This window comes from Lagopus muta, chromosome 6 (assembly GCF_023343835.1).
Source record: "Lagopus muta isolate bLagMut1 chromosome 6, bLagMut1 primary, whole genome shotgun sequence".
Lineage (NCBI taxonomy): Eukaryota > Metazoa > Chordata > Aves > Galliformes > Phasianidae > Lagopus > Lagopus muta.
Genome location: NC_064438.1, coordinates 45,853,152 through 45,878,415, shown reverse-complemented (window position 1 = coordinate 45,878,415; position 25,264 = coordinate 45,853,152). Strand labels below are relative to the sequence as shown.

Below are 25,264 nucleotides of genomic sequence, written 5' to 3'. Positions count from 1 at the left end.
CCTAAGCAATCTGATGCTGATCTCACCAGCTTTAAAGGGCTTATAGAACTCCAAGTTAAGCATATGCCAATTGTTGTGCAAGTCTGGTGTCACGTTCTGTACATGAGTTTGGAAGGGCACAAGGAGTGTTTTGTCCTGACTAGACTTTGGGCAGAGACAGAATATGTTTGTGATTTATGTAGCCAATCTGGAATACACAGCAGACTCCAAATTAATCTCATCTGGAAACTGAATTAAATCTGTTTATTGTGCTGAAGCCTCCCACTGCTCCCTACCTTCTTTTTGTTTCCTTGTAGATTTTCATTTGGGAAAGCTGCAGTGCAGGCGTCTTCTCTGTGCTCTGCTAAATGCTATATGGGTGAAGCTTTTTGGAAAGCCGCAACATCGTTATCCCCCTGTGCATACTCCTTTAGCTTTCCTCGAATGCATTCCTATTTAAGTTTTAACCTAAAAGCTTACTTTTCTTCTTATCCTTTCAGTTTCTTTGAATGCAATGACTCAGCAGCTACAGGATGAATTTGACAGCAGCGTGGAGAATGCAGAAGCTTGGATGAAGGCCATCCAAGAGAGACTGAGCATCAATGACAACACCAAGGGACCACGATCTGCCCTAGAAGCCAGGCTGAGAGAGACAGAGGTAAGGGAAGAACGATGTGGTGGTTCAAAAGTGGCTGTCACTGCCAACAGTTGCACTTATTGCTGTGAACTCTGGAGTTTTCTGTTAAGAAGCTACCAACTACACATGGTTGCTGGAATATTGGTCCTGTGTGGATGGGATTGCCTCATTCTTATTTCTAAGTTTTCTGTCTGCAAAATTGTGCAGCAGAAAAAGAGGAGAAAAATTTGACTACTGGCTTCCAAGATATTCTCATTGATTTGGAAGATGAGCAGCAGGTTTGGCAGGTTAAAGTGTTTTCATGCTCCTATGAGCGTGCTCAAACCTGAAAGAGACTGAGTTGCAATTTGTAATTACCAGATACTGATTTGCCAAAGTCCAGTATATTACATGAGAGAGTTGGACTTCAGTGTTCTGTCCTTTTGAGGGCTGGCACTGAGAGAGAAAGATTTCAAGTAATGGTTGGTCTAGAGTAATCCACTTGTCCTTTTTCATAAGACGTGATAAGAAGATTTACAGCTCCCCTTTCTAATCCATCTAATTAAAAGGTGAATATTTTCATTTTTTGTTGTTCTGACTTAATCTCTTGTATAACTCTCTCTCAGAGATCCCATTGCAGATCATGCTGCTGTCTTACTGTGATGTTGCATTTATTAACTTCAGTTTCATTAGATGTTATCTTGCTCTTATTATCTCAGAAAATGATACGCTTCGTTTTCTCCAACCTATACCATTCGTGATTACAGGGAGTGGTTATGTTTCTGTGATGAACACTGAAACTATTTTTTATACTTGTATTACCATCCATTCTAACTAATCTGTTCTTTAAATCAATCAAACGTACATTTTCTGTTGTAATTTACCCAGTAAATTTACAGTATGTAGTTTTGTGTCTACTGAAGTTTGGCCTGCTTCTTCTGAAAAAGTTTAACAGCTCTGAGAAAAAATTGCATGGTTTACATGGAAAGCAAGGTGCTTTACATAATGGTGCAGCAATGTCTTTTTTTCTTCCCTAGCTGCGACTGGCTTCTGGCCTAATATAAAGTCTGTTCATGGAGTGGCTTGAACCTAAAGTATTTCCTCATGGACTATGGATTTATGTCTGTCCTTAACTAATTTTCATCTTTTCTTTTTGTCTGGGGAACTGATATATGCAGTTTCCAAAGACAGTCAGAAAGTCGAGGAACTTGAATAAGGAGAGTGGTTGTTTGGCAAAGGGAGTGCAGCCATGGCAGAGGTACAAGTTTTAGAGATCTGTGGTGATTTTATATAGCTGAACTGAAGTATGTTGAATTTTGTGGGCTTTGGAAGATATCTGTAACACACCAAAAATCATGGTAGAGAGATCTTCATTTTAGACTTTAGAAATTCATGATTCTGAAGAGAAACAAGTGTGCGTTTTCTCTGTTTTACCTTACCCACCTCCTGTTCCCTTGTCCTGCCTTCTTTGTCAGACTTCTCCTCCCCTCATGGTGTGCTCACCACCTTATCTATTGGCTGTTTTTAAACCCAGCCATAATTTTCAGTTTCTTTTTTCTGCATCTGGCTTGCAAGTTGCTTTTGTTTTGTTTTGTTTTGTTTTTTCATGCTTCCTTCCTGTGGTTTATTTTCTGTTAATTTATTGATGAAAATGTCCACCAGTGATAGCAATCATTTAAGCAGGTCTGAAGAAGTAGAGTGCCTGTACAACCACTTGACTTTTTCAGTTTTATTTTATTTTCTTGACACATACCCTGTGGGCCTGATATTTCTGTAAGTAGCTGCTAGTTTTAAACTCCTCCATGTTTTCATCATAGAAGACTTTTCTTGCAACTGGAGCAGCAAGCCAGGAATTTGTGGAAGAACAGCAAGAAAAACCAATCTTATTAGATCAGAAGTTTGCATAAAGTGATGCTGAAAGCTACACCCAAATCTGGACATAAGTTATTCTGTAATATTTTACAGAAATTGTGCTAATTTTCTGTCTTTGGCTAAAGAAAGAAAGTTTGCTTCAGATAACATAGCTTAACTGAGGTTCTTGGCTTTCTGATTAGTTCAAGATACATGTTTTCTCTAATTCATAATTTAGCAATTTAGGGTCAGAGTAAAATGTGTTAGCAGACAAAATTCCACTAATTAGTTTTTCTTGGCTTGTTTTCTGTGGCAACTTTTATTTGCAATAGGAGATCTTTAAATATGTTTCATGACTTTGAAATGGAGATGTGGTGATGGCTTTTTTTTTTTTTTTTTTTTAGCTAAGAAAATGTTTTTCAACTGCTATATGGTTTTCAGTTCAATTCAACACTGTAGGATGGTTAAAAATAAAGTTTAATGGTTAAAATGTTTAATGATAAAGAACAAAGTCTAGATGTTTAAGGGAAAGTTCTTATTTTCCACTCAGGTGAAGCTTTGCAGCAGGGGCTTAAGAATTCCTGGAAAAAAACTAAGATCAAATTTCATCAGTTATGCTTGCTTCTTTTTCAAGTTTTCATTCTCATTTAATCTTTTTTCACAGAAAATACGTGATCTGGAACCAGAAGGCACATTGAAAATGGACTTGATTCTTGCAAAGGCAGATGCTGCTCTTCACTGTATCAGTGAGGATAAGAAACACGAAGTACTGTCTAAGCTGAGACACATTAAAGCCTTGTGGGAAGAGACAGCCATTTACATTACTCACTGTCACAGGTAAGACAAGCACAACACTGCTCTTTGAAGTATTTGTCTCTTTAGTGATTTCATGAAGTGTTTTCTGCCTGGCAGTATGGGTGATCTTAGGGAAATGGAGTAGAACTGGGAAAGATGGTGGGACCTCATCGCACTCCCCCTTCATAGCCAGCCCGTCTATATAATGGTAGAGTCACTAAGGCTGGAAAAGACCACTGAGATCATCTAGTCCAACCAAGTCCATCTCATGGGCTTGAATGATGAGTTTTGCTAGGCAAAAATACCTTTTACAGAATATTTCCTCCTCAGAGCAGGCAGAACCTGAGATGTGAAATGTGACTTTCTATAATCAGTGCAACTTAAAAATGCTGAGCTTTGTCCTTTTCCTTGAATGCCTTTTGAGCTTGTCAGTCTGCACTGATCCCATCATGATTTCACCTAACTCATCTTTCTTGCTCTCCCTCACAGCCGTATTGAGTGGGTCTGGCTGCACTGGAGTGAGTACCTGAAAGCTCAAGATGAGTTTTACATATGGATTCACAACATGAGGGTGACCTTGGAGCCTGACATTGAGTTGCAGTTTGGCTTAAAGGAGAAGCAGTGGCAGCTGAGCCATGCTCAGCTTCTGTTGAATGATGTCTTAAATCAGTCGGTCCTTCTGGAAACACTGCTAGAGGAGGCTTCTTCCTTGTTCAACAGGATAGGTGACCCCAGCGTTGATGAGGAGGCTCAGAAGAAAATGAAGGCAGAATATGAAAGCATCAGGGAAGAAGCCCAGGTAATAATGGGAGGTGTTTAGATTTCATTAACACACAGAATTGTTTACTCTCCGTGTTTCTTGAGTGATGGGGGTTCCCTGGTAGGACTGCAAAAAGAAACAGAGCCAAGAGACCTCTGTTCTTTCAGCCAGCAGACTGTTTGCAAGTCTTTGTGTCTCAAGCTGTTAATTGGGATGCTCTCATACTGTACTTTATAGTATGTTGTAAAGTGACTGCAAGCTACTTGATATGATCTAGTGTGAATCATTTGTCATCTTTTGGTGCATCAGTGATCTTTGTGTAGTCAGGTGCAAAGTATCTATTCACATGGCCAAGCTTGCACAGTAGTTGGAGGATGTCACATTAGTTCAGATCCAGAGCTACAGAACTGGGAAACACTGAGATAAGTCAGGTGCAGCCCAACACTGAAGTCAGCTGGCTGGTTCCAGAATCTGAGGGATTGCCACTGGACACACATACTAACTCATGCTTGCTGCTAATCTTCCAGTCTAGCCAGCTGTTAGATAGGCTCATATAAGACATTCTAGTTTATCTTTCAGTGCCCATGATTTCCTTTGAGCCTCCCTGCTCCCACGTAAAGAAACTCAGGTAAAAATAAGATTGAACTCTGTGGCATGGCTAAATGGCAGATATTCACATATGGGGAGAAGAATTCAGTTTCTTAGTAGCCCGTATCAGTAGAAATACACAAAGTACTCAAGAAGAGTACTCAAATATTCAAGATATATGTCGGTACACACAGCATATAGAGGTTCTTAAAATCTAATATGTGTCTCGTAGTGACTTCCAAGAATTGTGTATGCTGGAATTACCTAATACAAATACAAACAATTTTCATTACACCGGCTCTGCTCTCTATCTCTCTATTAATATTGCCTTACATTTGTTCCCATGTTACATCTTAGCCCAGAGCTGAAACAACATGTGCTATCCCTCCCTGAGCACTGTTGTAACAATAGCTAACTTCAGGTCACACTGAGAGAGCAACTTTGGGATACTCGTGTCACTGCTATGCTTGCTCTGCCAATATTTTTCTATTCAAAGAATTTGAAGCAAAACAAACTCCACAAAACAACAACAAAAAGCAGCTATCAGCTTTTGTGAACATGGCATTCAGATATTTTTTAGTAAAAAGAAAGTTAAAACTACTAATGATAAGTATCTTCAAAAAACAGAGAAATTCAGAAACAGAAGTGCTGCAGAAATTGCAGAATTGTAGCAGATAGGCTGTAGAGCCACCAACAGACCAGCAACTCAACGTTGATTTTTTTTATTCTTAAAGGTTTTCTTCACGATTAAGCAACTGGTTTTATAAATAATAATAGTACTTGGAATTTAAGTGTTCTGTATCTAGATTGCAATTTCAAATTTTCATTCAGTCCCTTCTAACCAATGTTTATTTTTGGTTTTGAAGCAGGAGACAGTCATTAGACATTTTAATAAGGCAGTCCTTTCAAACAAGTAATTTAAATATTTGGGGTCTGAATGTGACCTCTCTGAGACTGGCTTTATGCGGTGTGATTTCTCTGGCTGAGTTGGATATGTGCTGGTGTAAATGAGATCAGGAAGTGTCTCATAGTACTTAAGTAAAATATGTCTTTATATCTCCAGCCAACTGAGGTGCCAGGAAAGCTTTCCTTTGGCACGGGCTACAAAGACCACATTTCACAGAAAGATGAGGTGAGAGAATCCAGTTTAGAAATCTCTTTCAGGAGGTATGGAATAAAGAAGGGGGATTGAGAAGCCTTGGCTTTTGCAGCTGAAGTAAATGTGAAACTCATTAGGTAATGCAAAGGCTACAGGCACCACAGGACTCATATTGGAAGGCACAATAGTAGTTAAAAAAAAAAATCCCTTCCACCTCTTCCAATGGCAGAGAGGAATGAATGAAAGAGACGAAGGAGTTGCAGGAGGTTTGCTTTGGCCCCATGAGTGATAAGAGGCTAGACGAAATCTGAATTGCAGATGCCAGCTGAATGCCTGAGCTGCCTGCTGGGGTGGGTTCCTGGTGTTTGTAGATTACACTTGTGTTGAAGAGCATTTTTAGAGACTGTGCAGTTGTCCATCTCTGTCAGAAGGTCAAACTTTTGGATGCAGATTCTGAAATGTTTTTGGTTGTTTGTTTGGTTTTTTTTTTGACGTTGCTTCTGTGGTATGAACAAACTTTTTTTCCTTCCTTGTAGTATTCACATGTGCCCTTATTATTTGCAAGTTTTAAAGAAATGTCAATTTCTGTTAATTACATCAGCAGGGGTATTTTTATATGTGGTGGTATTTCACAAATGCTTTCCCTCATCTGATAGCAAAGAGCAGAGGCAAAATAGCAATATGCAGATGTAGATGGTTGTGTGTTAAAGCATAAATTATGACTGGTGATGGTAAGAAAAGTTACGGTATATTGTATGTCGATAGTTAATCAAATTTATCAAATATGCCTGAGCACATTTATTTTAATCCAAGTTGTCTCTGTTAATTCAAGCCTAGATATTCATAAAGCCAAGCCTCTTGTGCCAGGTCTGAAAGCACCAGGAGAGGCTATGGGAGCTTTCTGCACTCTGTCTGAGATGCCACAGAAGGATTTAAAGCAGGAACTTCCTTGATGTGCTTTAAATTGCCTTCCAGATGAGGCTGGTTTGCCTCTGCTGACTCTAAGTGAACTTTAAGAGAGAGTGTTTGCTATGCCTCTGTCTACCTCTGTGACTACCTAGGGCTGGGCAGATCCTGCCCAGACACATTACTTCCTCTGCAGCCCATACTGAACCAATTCTTCTTTTAGGGCCACAACCTTGCTGAATCTCCTCACATTAACCCAGTGCACGTGGAGATGGAGTTTAACAATGTTCTGTTCCCCAAACAGCTATCCTAGTAGAAGCAATCAATATCGTTTTTCCCAACATTAAGAAAATTTTGCTGCCTAACCTCTTGGTGGGGGCACTCAGGTTCTTGCTGGCCTTATGCTTTACAGCTATTGCAGTCTGTCTATTTACATCTAATCTCTCCCCTGACATAATGGATCAGGCAGGACTATTCAAGCTGCATGATGCTTTGTTTTGACTCAATAGACTGTGCAAGGGTAGGTCATTTCTACTTCCTTTTTAATGTTCTATATATTATCATAAAACCTTCGTGTTTAATAATAACTCTGTTTTGTTATTCTTGTTTGCTCCCTTTGGAGCTTCTATAAGTGCAATAAATTAGCCTAATTTCTGGAATCAAATAAACTTGGACTGATTGTTTTAGTTCAGTGCTTGGAGTGTTTACACCACAAAAAAAAAGAATACAACCAAGGTTGCATTCCCCAAATACCTAACTTGAGGTCAAAGTGCAAATTATTTGTAACCTTTGCAGATTTGAGAATCAAGGCAAGGGGGCATAGCAGATGAGTTAAGTGGTTTTTGTTGGATAAATCTTGGTTGGCCACAGAGAGCTCCAATCATACCTCTACTTTTGGTTTGCACAACTGAGCAGAGATAAGAATGTCAATGTGGAAAAAGGCTGGCATGGTGCCACTGGAGGATGGTGGGTTTGTTTTGCACCACAGGGATAACCTGTCCCAAGGTGAAGGGCAAAGTCCCAGCTGCAACACAAGGGAGATCCTAGGCGTACTCACACAGAACAAACTCAATCTGTTTTAGTTACAGCACAGCCTTTCAAGGGTGCTGCATGCACTAAGAGCATTCCACAAGGGGCAGGCTTTTTTCCTAAGGTAACCATAGTGTAACTCAATTGCTTTCCATGCCAACTGGTGAAGGGCAAGAAAAAATCAGCCTGATTTGTAGGAAATAGCATTTGGTTGGGTATTATATTAATGAAACAACAGAACAGAATTCCTTGTGATTCACATCCTTCAGCAAGGACTGAACTTCAGGTGACAAATAAGGGTAGACTGAGCAGAATGATTTCATCTCGAGTGGTTCCAGACTGGATCTGCAAGGAGCAATTCACCAAGTGCAGGCCCACATAAGTACAGGGATTATTGTTTTCTGGATGCACAGAGAAAATCAAGCAGGCATCACGTAGATTTAAATTTGCTCCCAAGCTCTGAACTAGCACCAGAACATGCTTTGTGATCTGCAAATTGAAAAACTTTTCAGTTACATTATGAAGATGACAGTTATTTTCTTTACCAGCTGTTTAAATAATAACCATGGAAACAATATGTGCCTGTGGCATAGTTTCTCCTTTTTTCATTGTTATATCTAAGTAAAGTAAATCTGTGGTGTGCTCATCTTTATTTTTAACCCTCACGAGGATCATTTCTGATCTGTTTATCCTGTGAAGTCCAAACCAGAAATGGACTTCTGTCTCTTATCCTTTTCTAATGAGAGATTGAGAAATTTTGGAGAGGAGAGGCTAGAAATTTGCCTGATAGGACCCTGAAGTTTGTCTCTCTGGGAACTAAACTACCCACTGAGACCCTGCAGCACAACAGGCACAAGTGCTTATGCAATCTTTTGTGCTGCTTCTTGTGTAAGCAAAGAGCTGTTGGGGCTCAAGGAAAGGGATTCCTGTTTGTACATTCTGGGTTATGGTATAAAGGAGAAAGAGCCAGATAAGCACAGTCCTCATTGCTTCTGATCTCTCCTGTTACAGAGCAGAGTGAAATTGCTTGAAAAGATAACTGAAGAGCACAAGAAATACAGCACTAACATCAACCAGTTTCAATCGTGGCTGAATGGTGTGACGGAAAGATTAAACTGCTGCATTGGAGAAACAACCAAGTCTTCAGTGGAGGACAGACTAAAGGCACTGAAGGTCCTTAATTGATACAGTTTTGGCAAAGAAGCAGGATTATGTGTTTTCCATGCCTGTATGCGTTTCTCAAACCACACAAGGGTGTGCTTGAGAAAAGAATTATTACAAACAAAGTAAGGTGATGGTTGTTGTAACGTGGGTTATGGATAAAGAGTCATCACAGGTCTGAAAATCAGTAGCATACAAAGCTCTCTCAGTTTTACTGGGGGTTGCAGGATAGCCTACTTTGAGTTTTGGTTTTGATTGATTTTTTTTGTACTTTTTTCCCTTCTTAAAGCCTGATCATGATTCTTTAAGCATCTTGCCCTTTTAAACTTTCTAAAGAAATGACATTTGGTAAATATGATCCAAATAGAGCCTGCAGGCTCACAAACATTGAGCACTTAGAATGAGTGATCAAAATATCAGTTTTAAATCACAGAATCATAGAATCACAAAGGTTGGAAAAGATCTCTAAGATCATCCAGTCCAACTGCCCACCTATAGCCAATATTTCCCTCTAAACCATGTCTTTCAGTAACAATATCTAAACACCTAAACTGTTTTTGAACAGTTTATAATATTGTGGTACCACGCCTTAAGCTGTTCAGCTTTAAATCTCATAGATCTGCTTATTGGTACTTTTCACTGCCTGAAGCTCCTCTTTTCTTCACCAGGGACCTCAGGTGATAACCATTTCTGAGCCAATATTTTCAAAATCATAACAGTTAGTATTATACAGATGGCTGTCAAATGACTCTGGCTTCTGGTCCTTTGAAAAAAAGCATATCAAACTTCAAAAAGTGAAAAAGAATATATGTACAACTAGGAGAGGTGGTCATCTTTTTTGTCTGCTTTCACCTTTTCCCCAGTTTCCCATTCCCACAACTAATATTTATGTAACTTCTTTCTGCAGGAAATTGCCAAGAATATTAGGAGCGGTGCAAAGAAATTGAAGCACCTTGAAAATCAATGTGCAGATGTGATTCAAAATACCTGCCCACTGGGAGCTGAGAGATTGAAGGATGAACTCTATGAGCTGAGAAAAGCCTTGGAGAAGTTGAAACTGCTGAGCAATGAGGAGGAACAGAGATTGCTCAAGATTCAGCAGTCAGAAAGTGCCTACAAGTCCCAAGCCAGACAATTAGAAGCAGATATCCAGGAATTCAGAAAAGGTCTACAAAAACTAGAAAATGATTTGGACCCTGGAGAAAGGGAAAAGACTGAAGATGAGTTTGTAGCTCAGTGGAGAAAATGCAATGTAAGTTGTTGCACTTCATATGCCTAAAAAAAAAAAGAAAGAAGAAAAAGAAAAAAAGGAGTTAAGTGTAGTCACAGATTGAACACACATAGCCACATTTAGCAGATGCCTGGCCCATTGTTTAAAGGTGAAAAGGAAAGAGTAGTAGTCATGTATATGAAACAGAAATGTAAATAGCAACAACAAAGTCAACTATTTCTAACCTTATCTTGTTCTGCACAGTAAGGAGGTGGCTAGAGGATGATTTGGAGTTTGTCTTAGGTTCAGAGGAACCATACTCAGCAAGAGAATAGTACAGAGCAAACAACATAATTTTCTGCACTTATGGTGGAGCAGGAAAAACAATGTCTCAGTGTATGTACAAACATATATTCATCTACATACAATTGCGTTCATAGAAAGACACATACTTTGAGAGTATATCTACATTACAGCCTTCTTCTCCTACCATCAAAGACATATTTGTACTTACAAAAGAATTCCTAAGTTTGTAATACTCCAGAATTTACAGTAAAATCAATCTGCTGGAAAGTTTTTCACACGTAAAGTAGGTAAGAGTCTTTACCACCCATTTCCTCCTGAGTGTTGTCTTTGCATTTATTATCGCTATTCAAAATATTTTTCATTGCTGTTTGTATGTTTGGAACTCAGCAAGACTAGCTGGCAAAATTAGGTGCAAAAAAATCCACAAAATACAGACTGATTCAATTGTGTAACATCAGAATGGTTTTTGCTTGTTTTGTTACCTTACATCAGCACAGAATTAACATTCCGTACATAGGTGTTTCAGAAGATTTGTTCCTGCATACAAAAGTGGTTAAGACATGAATCTCATTATACACTGCAACCACTGAACTGAAACTGGGACTAGCTGTGATTCACTCAAACTGTAAACCCCACAGATCAGATGCAGAGGGTAGGCAGAGTGAGAAGAGCAGAGAGCACCTGCATGAAGAGAACAGTTCCTGAGAATATATTCTACCTTATCAAAATTCATATTTAGCCAGGAAAAAAGGCATCAGAAAGGGGACTTGGAGTTGGCAGTGTGAATACCTTGAGATGGCCTTAGCACATCATTTCATGTGCCAGACGCTACATATGGTGTGACCTGTTTGTTCTTTTTATGATTAAGGCAACAAGAGCAGTTCTGGCTGCAGAAGAGTCGAAGGTTGAGAGGCTGAAGGCTCAGCTAAAGGAACTGCTGCGGTTTTCCCAGGATGTGCAGCCACACGCTGACAGCGTCATCTCTGCAATACGGGAATATCAAAGGTAGTGGGAAGTCTATAAGGGGGCTGGGGTGGGGTGGAAATATCTTAGACTCTGAATGGATTGACAGACACCTAAGAAGAAAGCAACAAGCCATTTAATTCTAGGTGGCAGGTAGAAAAAAAGTGTTTTTTCTTTTATGACATCCACCTTTGCAATTCAATAAACCTCTGATGTTAGCTGTTTGCTAGGAGTTGTAGGTTGCTGGCCATTTTCATGCAGTAATCATGCATCATTAATGTTGTGCATGGTTTTAAGAAAATTAGATTGTTGGCAGCTAATTTGATTTTCTTAGCCTTATATAATAATAATTTATGTGCCCTTTTGCTATTCATGACAGCAGCTAGAAAATCAGGGCAGAAGCTGAAGTAGTAAATGGTTCGGAAGAATTATGCCCCTTCCTTATTGAGTCTGCTGTGATGACTCATCAACCTTAGCAATTACTTGGCAGAGCTTATTCCTCTCTCCTGACTGCATGCATGCATGATTCCTGTTTTCAACTTGCCTTAGTTTGGAAACTCTGAGAGTTTAGCCTCTCCCTAGACTTCAGTGTTTCCGTTTCCAGGCTGTCTGGAATCAGGAAGTAAAGGAGCTGGCAGCAAATTTTGCAAATTAGAAGAAAGGATCATTTTTTAGAGGAAAAAGAAAGGTCAGTTCTTTTTATTATATCCAAGCTTACTTTTCTCTATGCAGTGCACAGTATGCTGCCGAAATGGGAGGGTTATGGGTCATTATGGAAAAGGATTTCAGCTTAAAAACTAGCGAGTAGACGGTGTTGTAAGAGAAGCAGAGAAAGCAGGAGAACTTGCCTCTGAGTAGAAAATGGCAGCTGCTCTTTTGCCAGCTTCTCCGCAGACTTTCTTCGCAAAGTCTGGCAGTGTCACACTGAGCCTAGCAGGGGCAGCAGAGCAAATGGCAAAGGACATGTGCCGTCAGTACTTGACATTTGTGGAGCTGCAAACTTGTCTTTGCTTAGCTATGTAATGTCCCCAGTGACTCAGGTAAGATTATTCTTGCTGCTTTTATAGAAAGACAGAACTAATCATGTTTACTTTGGAAGTCTGTGGCATTGCTCTTGCCTGCTTATCCTGTGAATTTTCAGGGGGCTGTTCCCATACGAATACACAATTCGGGCTACACTCTGCCATATCTAATAAGGTTCAGCAAACTGGGAAGTCAGGAAAGCTCAGAAAGACAGGAGACAGCTGCTTGGGGTGTGTCCCTAGTGGGCCTTGTTTCTCAGCTGTGTTTTGGATAAGCCTTTAGAAGAGATGCCTGGATACTTAATGAATGTGTGCTGATCTATATTTATGTAGATATACACTTACATAGTTATGTGCATAAATATACATAAATGATTGCTTTTCAGAATCATACACACATATATATATGTAAGCATATATAAATACAAGAAATTCAGCAATATAATTTGGCAAAAAATTTAAAAATCTAGATATGAGGAAAAAAAATTTTTTTCCTTTTCTTTTATAGGTAACTTAGTGTGATCAAATATACTTTTTTTTTTCTTTATATAAAATACTACAGATAACCATGGTTAAATTCTATACAACCTTGGCTTGTTTTTCCTAAAACTCCATGAGACTGCTCTGATAATACTATTTGTAAATCATGCTGGTGACAGCAGCCCAAAAAAATGACACAAGAGAGGAAATGGCTTCCTGCTAAAAACAGAGTAGCTCCTGATACATGGTTGCACAAGAGAAAAATGTGTCTTAGGGCACCTAAACAAACTTTTGTCAGACATCTCTGACAGACAGAACAGCTGTGAGTATGCAAGAGCAGTCTCTGACAGTAAAAGACTGAGGCTTTTGTGCTGGATGTGGTTTACACACGAGTATTGTGTTAACTCATGGCCTGATGAATAGGATATTTGCAGTTGGTTTTCCTTGTAATTCTTTTCTCAGCTGCCACTTTATCCTTGCAGTGTTAAAGGAAAGACGTCTAAAATGAGCACTGATACAGAAACTCAACTAAGCAGACTTTTCCAAAATCCCCTGCAAAGTTTTGAACAATGGAAGCTAACTGTCCAGATGCTCCTGGAGACTCCAGAGCCAGCGTTGGATCAGATTGAGGTAGCAAACCTGTTCCTAAGCTCAGAAACTGATACTTGGTTTGCATTTGTCCAAGCAACACCAGTGACTGACTGCATACAGCTGCCAAAAGAAACAGCTAGAAGGCCCTTTCCCATATGATATGAAACTCCACTGCACAGAGTTCAACTCTAGCTGTAGCAGAACGTCTTATTTTGTGCCCTTCCTTTGGTTAACTGGAGTTGTCAACTGAATAGTCTGAATGAACTATATGTCTTTAACAGTGGTGATAATGCTGTTTATCTGTGGCTCAAATTCCCTTTGATGGAAATTCTGTGGATTCTGTTAATAAGACTATAGAAATATAGTTGTGGGGTGATTTCTGCATGTGTCCAGGAAGGCATTTGTTAGTTTGTCACCCCTTTAATCTCCAGATAAATGTGTCTGTGAACAGGGATGGAGTTTGTTCTTGGGATGAGCATTCAAGCTGTCCTTTCTGTTGGTTGTTTAGGCCTCTGCACAGACAACTCTTTCCATAGTACAGCTTTCCTCTATTTCTGTTCACAAAATGGATGCAGCCCTGATGCTTCTAACATTGTCAGGAAGACTTTTCCTTTAACTGGGCACTGTCCAGGTACCTTTCGTTACCCTTTGTCAGCCCAGCATGCTGTTCTTACCTGAGTTTGTCATACTGCTTTGGTTGTGTGACTTGTGTGAGAATAATACAGTTATGTGATTATTATTATTACTTGGTTATGATTTTACAGGAAGAATATTTTTTTTCCTTTAGGCTGCTCTAGCTGAAAGTTCACAGTTCAAAGAGAAGCTGATGACATTACAGCTGAAGAAAGATTTGCTGAACAATATCCTTGGAGAGGAAAAAGCAAAATCCTTCCTGGAGGAAGTAGCTGAAGCTTCAAAGGAGAGAGAAATTCTACACAAAGGTCTACTGCAAAGAAAAAGCAAACTCCAGGTGAGCTTCAAAGCCTGTATGCAGACTTAAACTGTAACAAAGATGACAGTTAATCTTTTTCTAAGCCAGTTTCATAGAATCAAATTTAGCATTAACCAGTTGTGCTCAATTTGTTTTCCTGGGCTGATCAAATACGCATATAAATTTATGGCCTGTTGTGTGGTTGGCTTAGTATTTGCTCTGAGTACTGGACAGACTAAAGATAAGGTCAAGGGAGTATATGTTGAATGCTTTTTTTCTTGTTTCCCTACCTAGAATTTGATACTGCAGCATAAGGATTTTGATGCTGCTTTTGCACCTTTGCAGAAGAAATTGTTTGCCATCAAATCCAAATTAGACTTGGAGAATGAACCACAGCCTAACCTTTTGGGTAAAAAGACACAACTCCAGAGATTCCAGGTACATTACAATAGTGGTTGACCATGATATTGCATTGCTTCAGCAAAGGGTTCAATATGCATTAGAGCCTGCTTAAGTCACGAAGTGAACCTAGATAGCTGGGAAAAAGGGAGAGAAGAGCAAAACAGAAAGAGAGAGGATATAACTCTTTCTTGTGGCTGTGATGAGTTGGTGTGATTCAGGTATGCTAAGCCATTTCACCATTGGTGCAAAGATGTCAGTATTTACCTGATTGTATTGTGTCTCCTCTAGCACCTTCTAGCAGCTTGTTTTCTTTGTTATCAACTAATGACATGTAAGAACATCAACATCCTGCCGTTGCTTTCAGAACCATTCACTTCTAGACATCGAGCCATTAATATTCTTAATGACAGTGGTTGTTCTTTTTTTTTTTAATAATGCCCTCACACTCAACTGGAAATGCCTTTAGTAAAAGTCTTATAAAGGGCCTTGCCATGTCTTGGATACTACCCATATGCATTCTGTTATTTCCACTGCAGATGATCCAAGATGACTTGGCAGAGCTTGCAATTCAAATGGAAGAGGTAGAGAAGCTTGTTCAGTCAAATGCAACACATAGACATGAAATGAACCAACTTCTGTCTGACATTCAGGCCCTGAAGAGATCACTGGAGGTAACATAAGAGTTCTTAGTTGCCTGATGAGTTACCAGTTATCACTATCTAAAAGTAATGTAAAATAATTATCTGAGCATATGAGATTATATGCTATGAACGACAGATATTTTCATTTCAGGTGAAGAAGGTACTGAATTAAGGGGTTGAACACCATGATCTCTAGAGGTCTTTCCAACCCCTACAGTCCTGTGATTCTGTGATTCTTATAACTTTGGTAGCTCTTCCAGGATTCTCTGGTTATTTGTGGTACACTATTCCTTTGAGATGGGTGTCCCTCCACACAGATTGTTGGGTGGTTTTGTTTGTTTGTTTGTTTTTAGCTGTATGGATTATTTATGGAGTGGACCTGTTATTTCTGAGAAAAAGACTGCATAGTTACATGATTACACAGTACCTTAGACTTGTTCACAGATTCCTGGACTGTGCAATAGTACCAAACCAACAATCAAAAGAACAGGTTTGTTCTTGTACAGCTTTGTGATTCTAGTTAACAGCAGAAAAGTGTTGCAATTTTATAAGTATTAGTTTTGACCTGAGACTTTCTGTAGCTTGTAAATATAACTATAAAATGACCTTCCAAAACAGACTCACAGGAAGAGCTTATAAAATGACCTTAGTTTTGCAGGTCACCATGGGGTTACATGTAATAAAATGTTACTCTAACAGACTCTGTGGAATTCTCGTTTCAATCTCAATAATCTTATTCATCACTGAACTGGAATTCTGCAAAAAAATAAAATTGTCACACCGACTTCTGATACAGTGAGTATAGGATGTCTTTAATATTTACAGGGATGTGAAAAAATCATGCCCTTTTTTTTGTTTCAGCTGAAACAGAAGGTAGCTATTCTCATGCTTAATGCCCCCTCATGTGGTTAAATTCAGGCCTGCAAGAGTCTCTAGGTGGATGCTATGCCATGGATGCTAAAAGATAAAGCTTTTTGTATCACATTAGCAGCTGCATTTTTATTTTCTACCCATGAGATTTTGAGTCAGTAGTCACAGTGTAAGATTCAGTAATTAAAGTGCTTCTCTGTTTTTGGTTGCTGACATTTTTATCATTTGTAGATTATGATACAGCAGTCTGAAGAGCACGTTCAGAAGCACTGGGCATTTAATGACAAACTGTCTGACCTCCAGCAGTGGATCACTGCAACCACTGAGAAGATTGGCTGCTACCAGGGTGTTGATGTGAAGCAGAGCAATGAGAGCAGGGTGGCAGACCTTGAGGTGAGAATAACATCTTAATGTTAATGTTAATAATGTTAATTATTCATTTTGCAGTATTTAGACCTTAAGAGAAAGGGTTTTATAGCAAGGGGCTCCAGACTGAGAAGAACAGTAAAGGTTTGTTCCTCCTGAGACAACTTTTGTTTGCTACCTTCCTGCTTTGCCCCATGCTGTGGTATACGGAACTAGGTAAAAAACAAGTGAGAAAAGAGCTAAAAACTGTTGAAATGAGAAAGTGTTATCAAACCACAAGTTTTAAAATGATAAACTCTGCACATTGAACATTACCCTGTTTTAGCTAACCTTATGCTGTATTTGAAGTAAGTGCTACCAGAGCTTCTGGCTTTTTCCTATGCAGAAGTATTTTGCAGGCTAGATTCACTCTGGTAGGTTATCTCAGCTGGTAGCTTTTGCTTTCATATGGGAAACCAAGGTATCTCTCAGGAACGCCACAGAAGAGATGCACCGACAGCTTAGGGCCTTTAAGATTTGCCATCTACTCTTTGATATATGTTGGCTCTTTGCAAGAATCCACAGCATATTTTTTTTCTCGCTAGGTATTTTCTAGCTAGTGCCAACAGAAGCAGCATAGCCTGGACTGAACATGGCCTTCAGTCTGACATAGCCTCTGCTTTACCCAGGATACCTAGAAGTAACTTTAAGGACTGTACGTTTCAGAGATGGCTAGCTGAGTTTCCAGATAAGGAGATCCAGCTGCACCTTGTGGAAGCTCATGGCCAGCTGGTCATGGAGAATTCTTCCCCAGAGGAGACTGCCCATGTTCAGGCAGAGCTGGATCAGCTGAAGGAGTCTTGGAGATCACTGAAAGAAATGGCAACTGGGTAAGTGTTCGTACATGTCTTTTTTCTATGTTCACTCTACCCAGTAATGGGAAAAAAAAGAAAAAACAAACATAAACAAACAACAACAACAAAAAAACACTTCAATGAAAATATTAGAAATAGAAATATTAGGACTAGAGAACAGTGCTGCTTTGAAGAACCCCTGCCTTTTTTTTATTTATTTATTTTAGTTAAAAAGATATTGGAATTAATAATAATAGTAATAAGTGACAATAGTGCTATTTCACCAGCAGAGGTGTCCCACGTAGTCTTGATCAAAATGTGGGCATCTCACCATCAGGTGTCTCACCGTTCTGATGTCTGATTTTGTGTTTTACAGTCTTCTCAAAAGGTGGCAGTTAAACAGACCAATGGCTGATAAGAAAAAAATAGCATTTGAAGATAGCAGACGCATGTCTGGACCAGTCTTCCATTGTTTAGATCTCAACCATAAGCAGGTGAGAGAGGAACTTTGAGTCTGCCTTTATCATCAGCTTCACAAGAACAATTTTATTGGCTTCATTTGATACTATGAGTTGTATGCTTGAAGATAAAGATCTCACAGTCAGGCCTTCAGAAGAAATATCTGACTTAACAGTAACGGCTTGTTATTTGTTGCTGTTGTCCTGTAATCTAGGAGAAGACAGCAGAAGGGCAAAGGACAAGCAACCACATTAAGCTCCTGCTTGACTTTGAAGAGTGGTTACAAGGAGAAAACACCAAACTCTCCAAAATTCTTGCTGTGAATTTGTCTTCCATAGAGGAAATCAAGACACGCCACAAAGAATTGGAGGTTAGTTTTCCAGAGGTGAAGAGAAAGACAAAGATTGCAATAAGCGCAGATTCTTTCAGAATCAAAAAACAAAGGCAAAAAAACTCTTATATTCTCTGTGTTAGGAGACTCCAGAGCTAAAGAGGAACTAGTAAGCTTAGGAAATTAAGACAAGTATTTCACTTGTAGAAAGATCTGCCAGAGCCAAAGTGGTAGAAGTGAAAAGAGAAGCATGTCCTGTAGGTGCTGGACTGGACAGTTTCAGCATACTGTATCAAATATATTTGTTAAGGTGATTAAAACATCTACTTGCTATTTAGAATTACTGCTTTGGTTTCATTTGAATGCCATAACAGTGGATGCTGTAAGAAATGAAGCAAACAAAAATATCCAAAGCCACAGGGATTCTACAGATGAGTGGACCATTTCAGGCCAAAAGAGCAACTAACCCTGAATATCCAGTAGTTTTATTTAATACAACTGTTCATTTAAGTGGTAGCTTTTAAAAAAAATGAAACCCTCCTGAATTCCAAGTTGTTAGTGACCTTGCTTTGGCTGCAGGAGCTGCAGGCTCGTGTGCCTGATGGTCAGCGTCGCTTTGAAGACCTTCTTCGTTTTCATCCTGTCATTGGAAATTCTGAAGATCTGGAAGACCTGCGTTACCGCTGGATGCTTTACAAATCTAAACTGAAAGAATCCATGAGTTCGCCGGTAGGTGACAGCACTCAATTTGCAGTTGCTGATCTCTGCCACTGCTCTTTTAGGTTGCTTCAAATTGCTAGTCTCAATTCAGCGATACATTTATATGTGCTTAATTGAAACCTCCCTTAGTAAACAAGATGAAAAACAGAGCAAATGAAACTATATCTTTATAAATATAAGCACAAACCTCCTTGTATTAAAATAAAAGATACGAGCTATTTTTTCCCTTTATAAACAGTGTTCAGAGTATTTCTCTGCAGGGTATTTTAATGTGTGAACCAAATGAGTAAAGAATTTGTCTAATGATATACTAAGGATGGCAGAATTCACCTGCATGTACGAAATATTCCAGGCCATGCTAAAGATATTTCTGTGTTCTTAGCATAAACTTATGTAATTATTACTAAAAAAATTTCAAGTACTTATGTTAACTGTTCAAGATACGTTAACTGTAGAACTAGACTTTTCAGTTATGCATTTGGCACTTTCTATATAGAATTAAGGAATCAGAACTTGAGCACCTAAAATTTGAAGCCCTAGAAAATTTTGTGCTTTAGGAAGCCATCAAAACCAAAGCTTACTTAAAACACAAATTCCTCAAAGGGTTCAGAAGGTAAGCATACCCTCTGCTAATAAAGAGCATATTTTTAAGTTTTGTTTTCCACTGATTGTAATAATGTTTTATCAAAACCTTGTTAAGCATAAATGTAGTCGATAGGTGTCAGTAAAATCAAGGCTATTGCTAAAATTCTTCATCTGATTCAAATAGCTGAGAGCCTGAAAACATTTTAAATTTCTGTCTGATGTGTGTTAAAAAGCTCATTAAAAATATATCACCTGCTAGTTCACTCTATCCAGATGACCATGAATTTAAAGAAACATCCCTTATGAGGTGAATACTCATTTATAGGTTCCACGGGGATCTTAAATTCGTGCTTTTTTCACCTTTTTTTTTTTTTCTTTCTTTAACAGATTACTGGATCTTCAGAAAAACCAGACAGATTTAGAAAGGTATGAAATTTTCCTGTCATTAAGCTAAAAAATATTTTATCCAACATTTCACAGATAATTATTCGGAATTAGAATTTTTTAAGATTCTTGAGATCATTCTATCATTAAGATCCTTTCTTTTCTCCTTTATTATTTTTAGAAGTTTTTGCTCTTGAGCTATATCCCTAAAAGATGAATATCCATATGCTATGCTATGTGAACTTAATTCATTTTTTCTAAGGAAACTAAGGGTTGAAGTCTCTGTCAAAAGAATTTAGAGACCAAGTTCCTATTAAAATAACCTTGAAAAATGCCTTCTGATTTCTTTTGAAACTTCTGGAAAATTGCTTTGGATCATTCAGCCCATTCTCTTACTAATGCAGAAAAACAGAGAAAGTAGAGATTTACTTAATGTTATTAGACTAAATCCTTGCTATAAGAAGCAGAATTTCTCCTGTGAAGGAGTTTCTTCTGGAAGTGATGACATAAGAAACAGAAGCAGCAGCCTAAAAGATAAGGACAAGCTTAAAGAAAACAAAATACTGCCAGCTTCTTATTTAATCCAAGAAGCTTTAATGATGCCTTTTTTGTAAAGTCAGGGCTTACTTTGTTTACAGGCAGTTAGCTTCTACTTTCACTATTATTTCCCTTTCGTCCCATTTTCACAAGGAAAGAAGACTCTATTTGCTCAACAGAACATAAATTGGAAAAACAGCATTTTGCATGAACATGATAACATGATCACATAAGTCATCTTAAGATAAACCAAGCCCTTGATTTCTTTAGTTGCAAAAAATATCTCTTTAGAATGAGACCAATATTTGAAGGGTAAAATACAGTGACCATACTTCTAGTATGGTCAGAAGTTAAGACTTCCCCTTTCAGATGAGATATTTCTCTGGTGCTCAAATGGTGTAGCATCTCCCATATTTTTCCCCAGTGAAGTACTGATCTATCCATGGTAGATCACACACCTCCTGCATAGTTTTGGCCACATTTGGCTCAAAGAGTTTCCATTCTTGCCTTTCTGACTCAGCATAAATTGTTCAGTGTTGGTAAGATGAAAAGAGTAGTAGAATTTATCTGGTTGGAAAAAATCCAACATTTTAATACTTGGTGCAGTGGCAGCCAAAAGTATAGCAGAGCTGCTTTCTGCTAGAGGAGGCAGTTCAGAAGACTGACTGTGGAATTCAGTTGGATAGAGTTTTTTTCTGTAAAGTGGGGAAAAAAAAATTTAAAAAATGTGTGTGTGTGTATATATGTATGTATATATATATATATATATATACATACAATCTTGAAGCATCACCTTGAGACATCTTCACTGAGCAATTAGATATCAATTTTTAATTCATCTATTTCTCATGACTCAGGATACGTGGCATTTATTCCTCAACTTCTCCAAAAGAGACTGAAGTCTTCTGTTAATCTTCAAGGAAACTGCAATAATGCAGTGACGAGCAGCAAACATTTGTCAATTGGGCCTATAGCAAAAGGACAAAAAAACATTCTCTGTGTTTTTGATAGCTACTGAACACAAGCAAAGAGAACAATTTGGTGTGGGAAGAACTGAAATACTTCATATGAAGAAAGGAAATGGTTTCCTTTCCACCAACAAGTTATTTGTAGTTTCCTCACAAGCCAGTACAAATGTCCAAACCTAACCTTGCTCACTGAAGTGAGATTCTGCCTACTTCAGAATTTTCAGTCTCTGTATACCATGTCTATAGTCGGAATTCAAGTAACATAAGTGAGGTGTCTTTTTTTTCATTCATGCTGAGGCTTTTATCAGGATGTGAGCATAATTTGATTGAGCACCACTTGAAATGGAAAACAATGTTGACCCAGTTTGGGTGCACTGCTGTTCAGGCTGAGAGGAAAAGCAAACCAACTATAGAATTCGAATCTGTGAAGTTTATTTTAAATTCAGATTCAACAATGTGTGCCTAGAAATGAAAGAAAGATTAGACAAAATATTTTTGTATGTTTTGAATATCATTTCAAAACCATGGTGAAAAATACCACTCAGAATGGCTGATCCTGGAAGTTCATTCCTGCAGAAACTGTCCGTGGTTGGGGCAGCGTCGCTGTACTTGCTACATCCAGTGGTTTGCATGCAGTGGGAGGTTTATGGATCCCTACTTAGGGATCTGGTTACCTGTAACTTCTCAGCTCCCCCGTGTTTCTGGGTTGCACAGAATCTGCAGAGGTGGTAAATTTTTAGGCATTTTGGTCTGATCTCTGCTTCTGCAACATGAGATCCCTAGTGGCTCTGCTTTCTCTCATGTTTGAGTCATAAATATATTGCAGATCAACCTGGCAAATGGGAGAACACAGCTGCAGGCAGTCTCAATCTATTGCATTCTGTTATTATTCCATTACTTGTCTGCATTTCCCAGTGTTGGCCAGAATAGAACCTACTCCACATTTATTAATATGCTTTATTCTGATTAGTCCTTCACTGAGAACATGCCTTAAGCCATTGGTGCCGTTAGGAACATTATGGGGCTAATGATTCTGAAGTGAGCAGCTTCTTGTTGATTAACAGAAAACAGTTGCAGGAAATTGCACTGGCTACAGTGAATTTTTAGCAGGTGCCAGTGACGGGGCAATGTTGATGGATATTTCTGCAGGGCACCTAGCACATGCAAGGATGCACTTGAGCAAAAGCTCAGTAATAAATATGATAAAAGTTACATTCAAAACCTGGTTCTCAGCTAACTATAATACTCCATGAGCATTCTTAGCATAAATAGGAAGTCGGAAGGTCATTATTTATAGTCTGAGTAGCACTGTTTGGTTTATTTTCTCAAGTGCTCAGAGCAATTACACTTCCTTGCTATACAAATGATTCTGGCTTTATCGTTTGTACAAACAAAATAATTAGCATTCATTACATCAGTGGTCAGCTAATTGCTTCTTTTGAGATTCTGCAAAGAATAATCTCCTGTAACATGGAGACAGAAGGAGCGTGTAACTTAATCTTATTTAGAAACATAATTGATCTGGAGTCAATCACATTACAGCAGCCATTCAGGAAGCTCTGTAGAGCAGGAGTTGCCACAGCTTGCCAGGAAGAAAGCAGTTCTGCTTTGTCCAAGCACAGAGGGGACAAGAATTCTTCAAGTCAGAAAACTGTATTACAGAATGCACAACATATTTGTGTTAGAGGTGCATTTATGCTGAAATGTGTGGCCCATTTATTTTCCTGAAATCCTGCTGGTGTATCTCACAGGGACTCTTCATGTGTCTCTTACCTGATTCTGCCACTTCTGTGTTTTGCTGGTGCTCTCCCTCTAAAGCAGTGCTGTTGCAAGATGGAGAAGATATCTTGCTTGTCAGGACACATCGTCCTTACGTGCTGTTAACATCTCATATACTGACTAAAGGCATCTGGTTTACTAGCTTCCAGTGGCTCTTCTGAGTGAAGTGGTAGAGCATTGAGTTTAAATACAAAGTGTGCTTGGATATGTTATATTTCTTACAAGTGTATTTAAAACTAGTGACGTCTGTGTTTTCATTTGTTCATATTTCCCTTCATTATTTCTTTGACACAAATCATTTATTCAACTTCTTCTATTGAACCACCATTTTCATACATCTTTATATGTCAAAATTAAAACTCTTTGACTGTATATAAGTATTACGTAGACACATTTTGTTGCCAATAAATTTATCATATAGGTAAGTAATCACTAAGAATCAGTGTTATTTAGCAAAATGGGAGTAACTTGCCATAAAAACTTTACATTGAGTACCTGAAGTGTCTTGTTAGCTGATTTTAAAAAGTTACCTTAGCTGAGATTTTTAATAGCAAACTAAAAGTCTTTATTTAAATATCCTTTAAATATCATTGTTCTACAGTGTATTTTTATCAGGGATTGAAATCAAAGAACTGCTATCCTTTGATACTGACTGGATTTCCAGATTACATATTTGAATAGTACTGATTTAAAAACTTCTTACTCTGTTCTGAAACTTTTCCAAATACTTCATTTATGATGTTTAAGGGGGAAAACGTAACTCACTCCATTGCTGTTGTGTGTGAAGAAATCCTTCAAAATTACCCTTCTGGCAGTTTGCCCTTCCTTATTCTTTAACATCGAACTAAGAACGTTTTAGTGACCCATCCTACATTCTGCTTTACCAGTGTTCCACAGTGCTTTCTAACTTTTATCCCACATCAAGCACTTTATGGATAAAGAGAAATCAGTTTCCACTTCAATTCTGGATAAAGAGAAATCAGTTTCCACTTCAATTCATGTGCAGAAGGTGGGAAAAAATGGGACTTTTTGTGTTTGCCTGGAAAATTACAGAAATGAGTGCTGCTTTAAAGGATCAGGCTGTAGCTCTTGTCCTGTGGCACGCTTATCCTGAAAGCATGTCATGTTGTTTATGCACGCAGAAGCTAACCTTTATAAATCCGTTTGTGTCACAGTAGCATATGGCACAGTACTTAGTTTTAAGAGACTTTGCAGCAGAATATCTGAAATATCCGCCATATGTGGCTGCTGTAACCTCAGATGCAAACTGCTGGCTTTTCCATGTTTTCCATTTCTTTTAAATCAACCCTTCATCAAAGATTCTAGTTCATCATCTGGCTCTGTTGAGGTACTCCAGGATCTCCCTAAGGGAGAAAACAAAGCTTGCAATTTGCCTGTACACTTACTTATTTATGTATATACATTTATTCTTTTTAAAATTTAAAAGAACATTAAGGTTGCAAAGTCAAGCAATCTGAAGATAGAAAATGTCAGAGCTAAAATTGCTTGTGAGACCTCAGTTAACCTCCTTTCAGCACATAGATTCTTGTAGCCCTCTATGAGATACAGAAAGATAAGTGCAGGACTTAGCCGTGTTCACTTATTCCTCACTGCTGGTTACCTAACCTGTGCAGTGTTTGCATTTAGGCAAGTATGGTTCTGAACCAAGTGGCTCATTTTCCTTTTGCAGAGGCCAGAAAACCTCTGGTCAATGGTATCCAATTCTTAGTTTCTGCTGTGGTGTATGAGAATGAGCCACTGCTTTGTCCCAGAGCATGCTGCTTGCTCAGCTCTGTGGAGTCAGTGGCAACCAGCTCCTCAATTAGGACATCAGCAAGTAAAAAATTCCTTCACTCTTGAAAATGCCAACTGTGATTTGCAATATGTTGTGCATCTGAGAGGGATGCTCATGACTCCTTCCTGAGGAATTACTGAGGAGTTCCAACTAGTCTCACACAGGGATAGAAGTCCAACTCGCCTCGTTTTGTGAGAGCAACCTCTGCTGGTCTTAGCCAATTGTCAGTACTGGCCTCTATAAGCAGCAGCTGAATTAGTTTCTAGTGGCATTTCAAGTGGCGGAAACCTAGGACATCTCAGAGGCA

The 25,264-nt window shown here is 38.7% G+C and overlaps 1 protein-coding gene across 13 annotated transcripts in view; it reads left to right on the top strand.

The window, feature by feature from the left end:
* The window catches only part of SYNE3 (spectrin repeat containing nuclear envelope family member 3), a 254,097-nt gene that overhangs the window by 212,719 nt on the left and 16,114 nt on the right, over positions 1-25,264 (top strand). For 10 of the 13 annotated variants that reach the window (XM_048949928.1, XM_048949925.1, XM_048949932.1 and 7 more), the window contains 16 exons: positions 480-637; positions 3,111-3,283; positions 3,731-4,040; positions 8,635-8,796; positions 9,692-10,036; positions 11,169-11,305; positions 13,248-13,395; positions 14,144-14,326; positions 14,582-14,725; positions 15,226-15,360; positions 16,432-16,593; positions 17,272-17,435; positions 17,776-17,893; positions 18,073-18,228; positions 18,769-18,918; positions 19,882-19,920. In XM_048949928.1, coding sequence (XP_048805885.1) covers positions 480-637; positions 3,111-3,283; positions 3,731-4,040; positions 8,635-8,796; positions 9,692-10,036; positions 11,169-11,305; positions 13,248-13,395; positions 14,144-14,326; positions 14,582-14,725; positions 15,226-15,360; positions 16,432-16,593; positions 17,272-17,435; positions 17,776-17,893; positions 18,073-18,228; positions 18,769-18,918; positions 19,882-19,920 — 2,684 coding nt within the window. Of the gene's footprint in view, positions 1-479; positions 638-3,110; positions 3,284-3,730; positions 4,041-8,634; positions 8,797-9,691; positions 10,037-11,168; positions 11,306-13,247; positions 13,396-14,143; positions 14,327-14,581; positions 14,726-15,225; positions 15,361-16,431; positions 16,594-17,150; positions 17,436-17,775; positions 17,894-18,072; positions 18,229-18,768; positions 18,919-19,881; positions 19,921-21,272; positions 22,398-25,264 lie in introns of those variants that run through there. The other 3 variants (XM_048949936.1, XM_048949938.1, XM_048949937.1) reach the window with 3 other exon arrangements.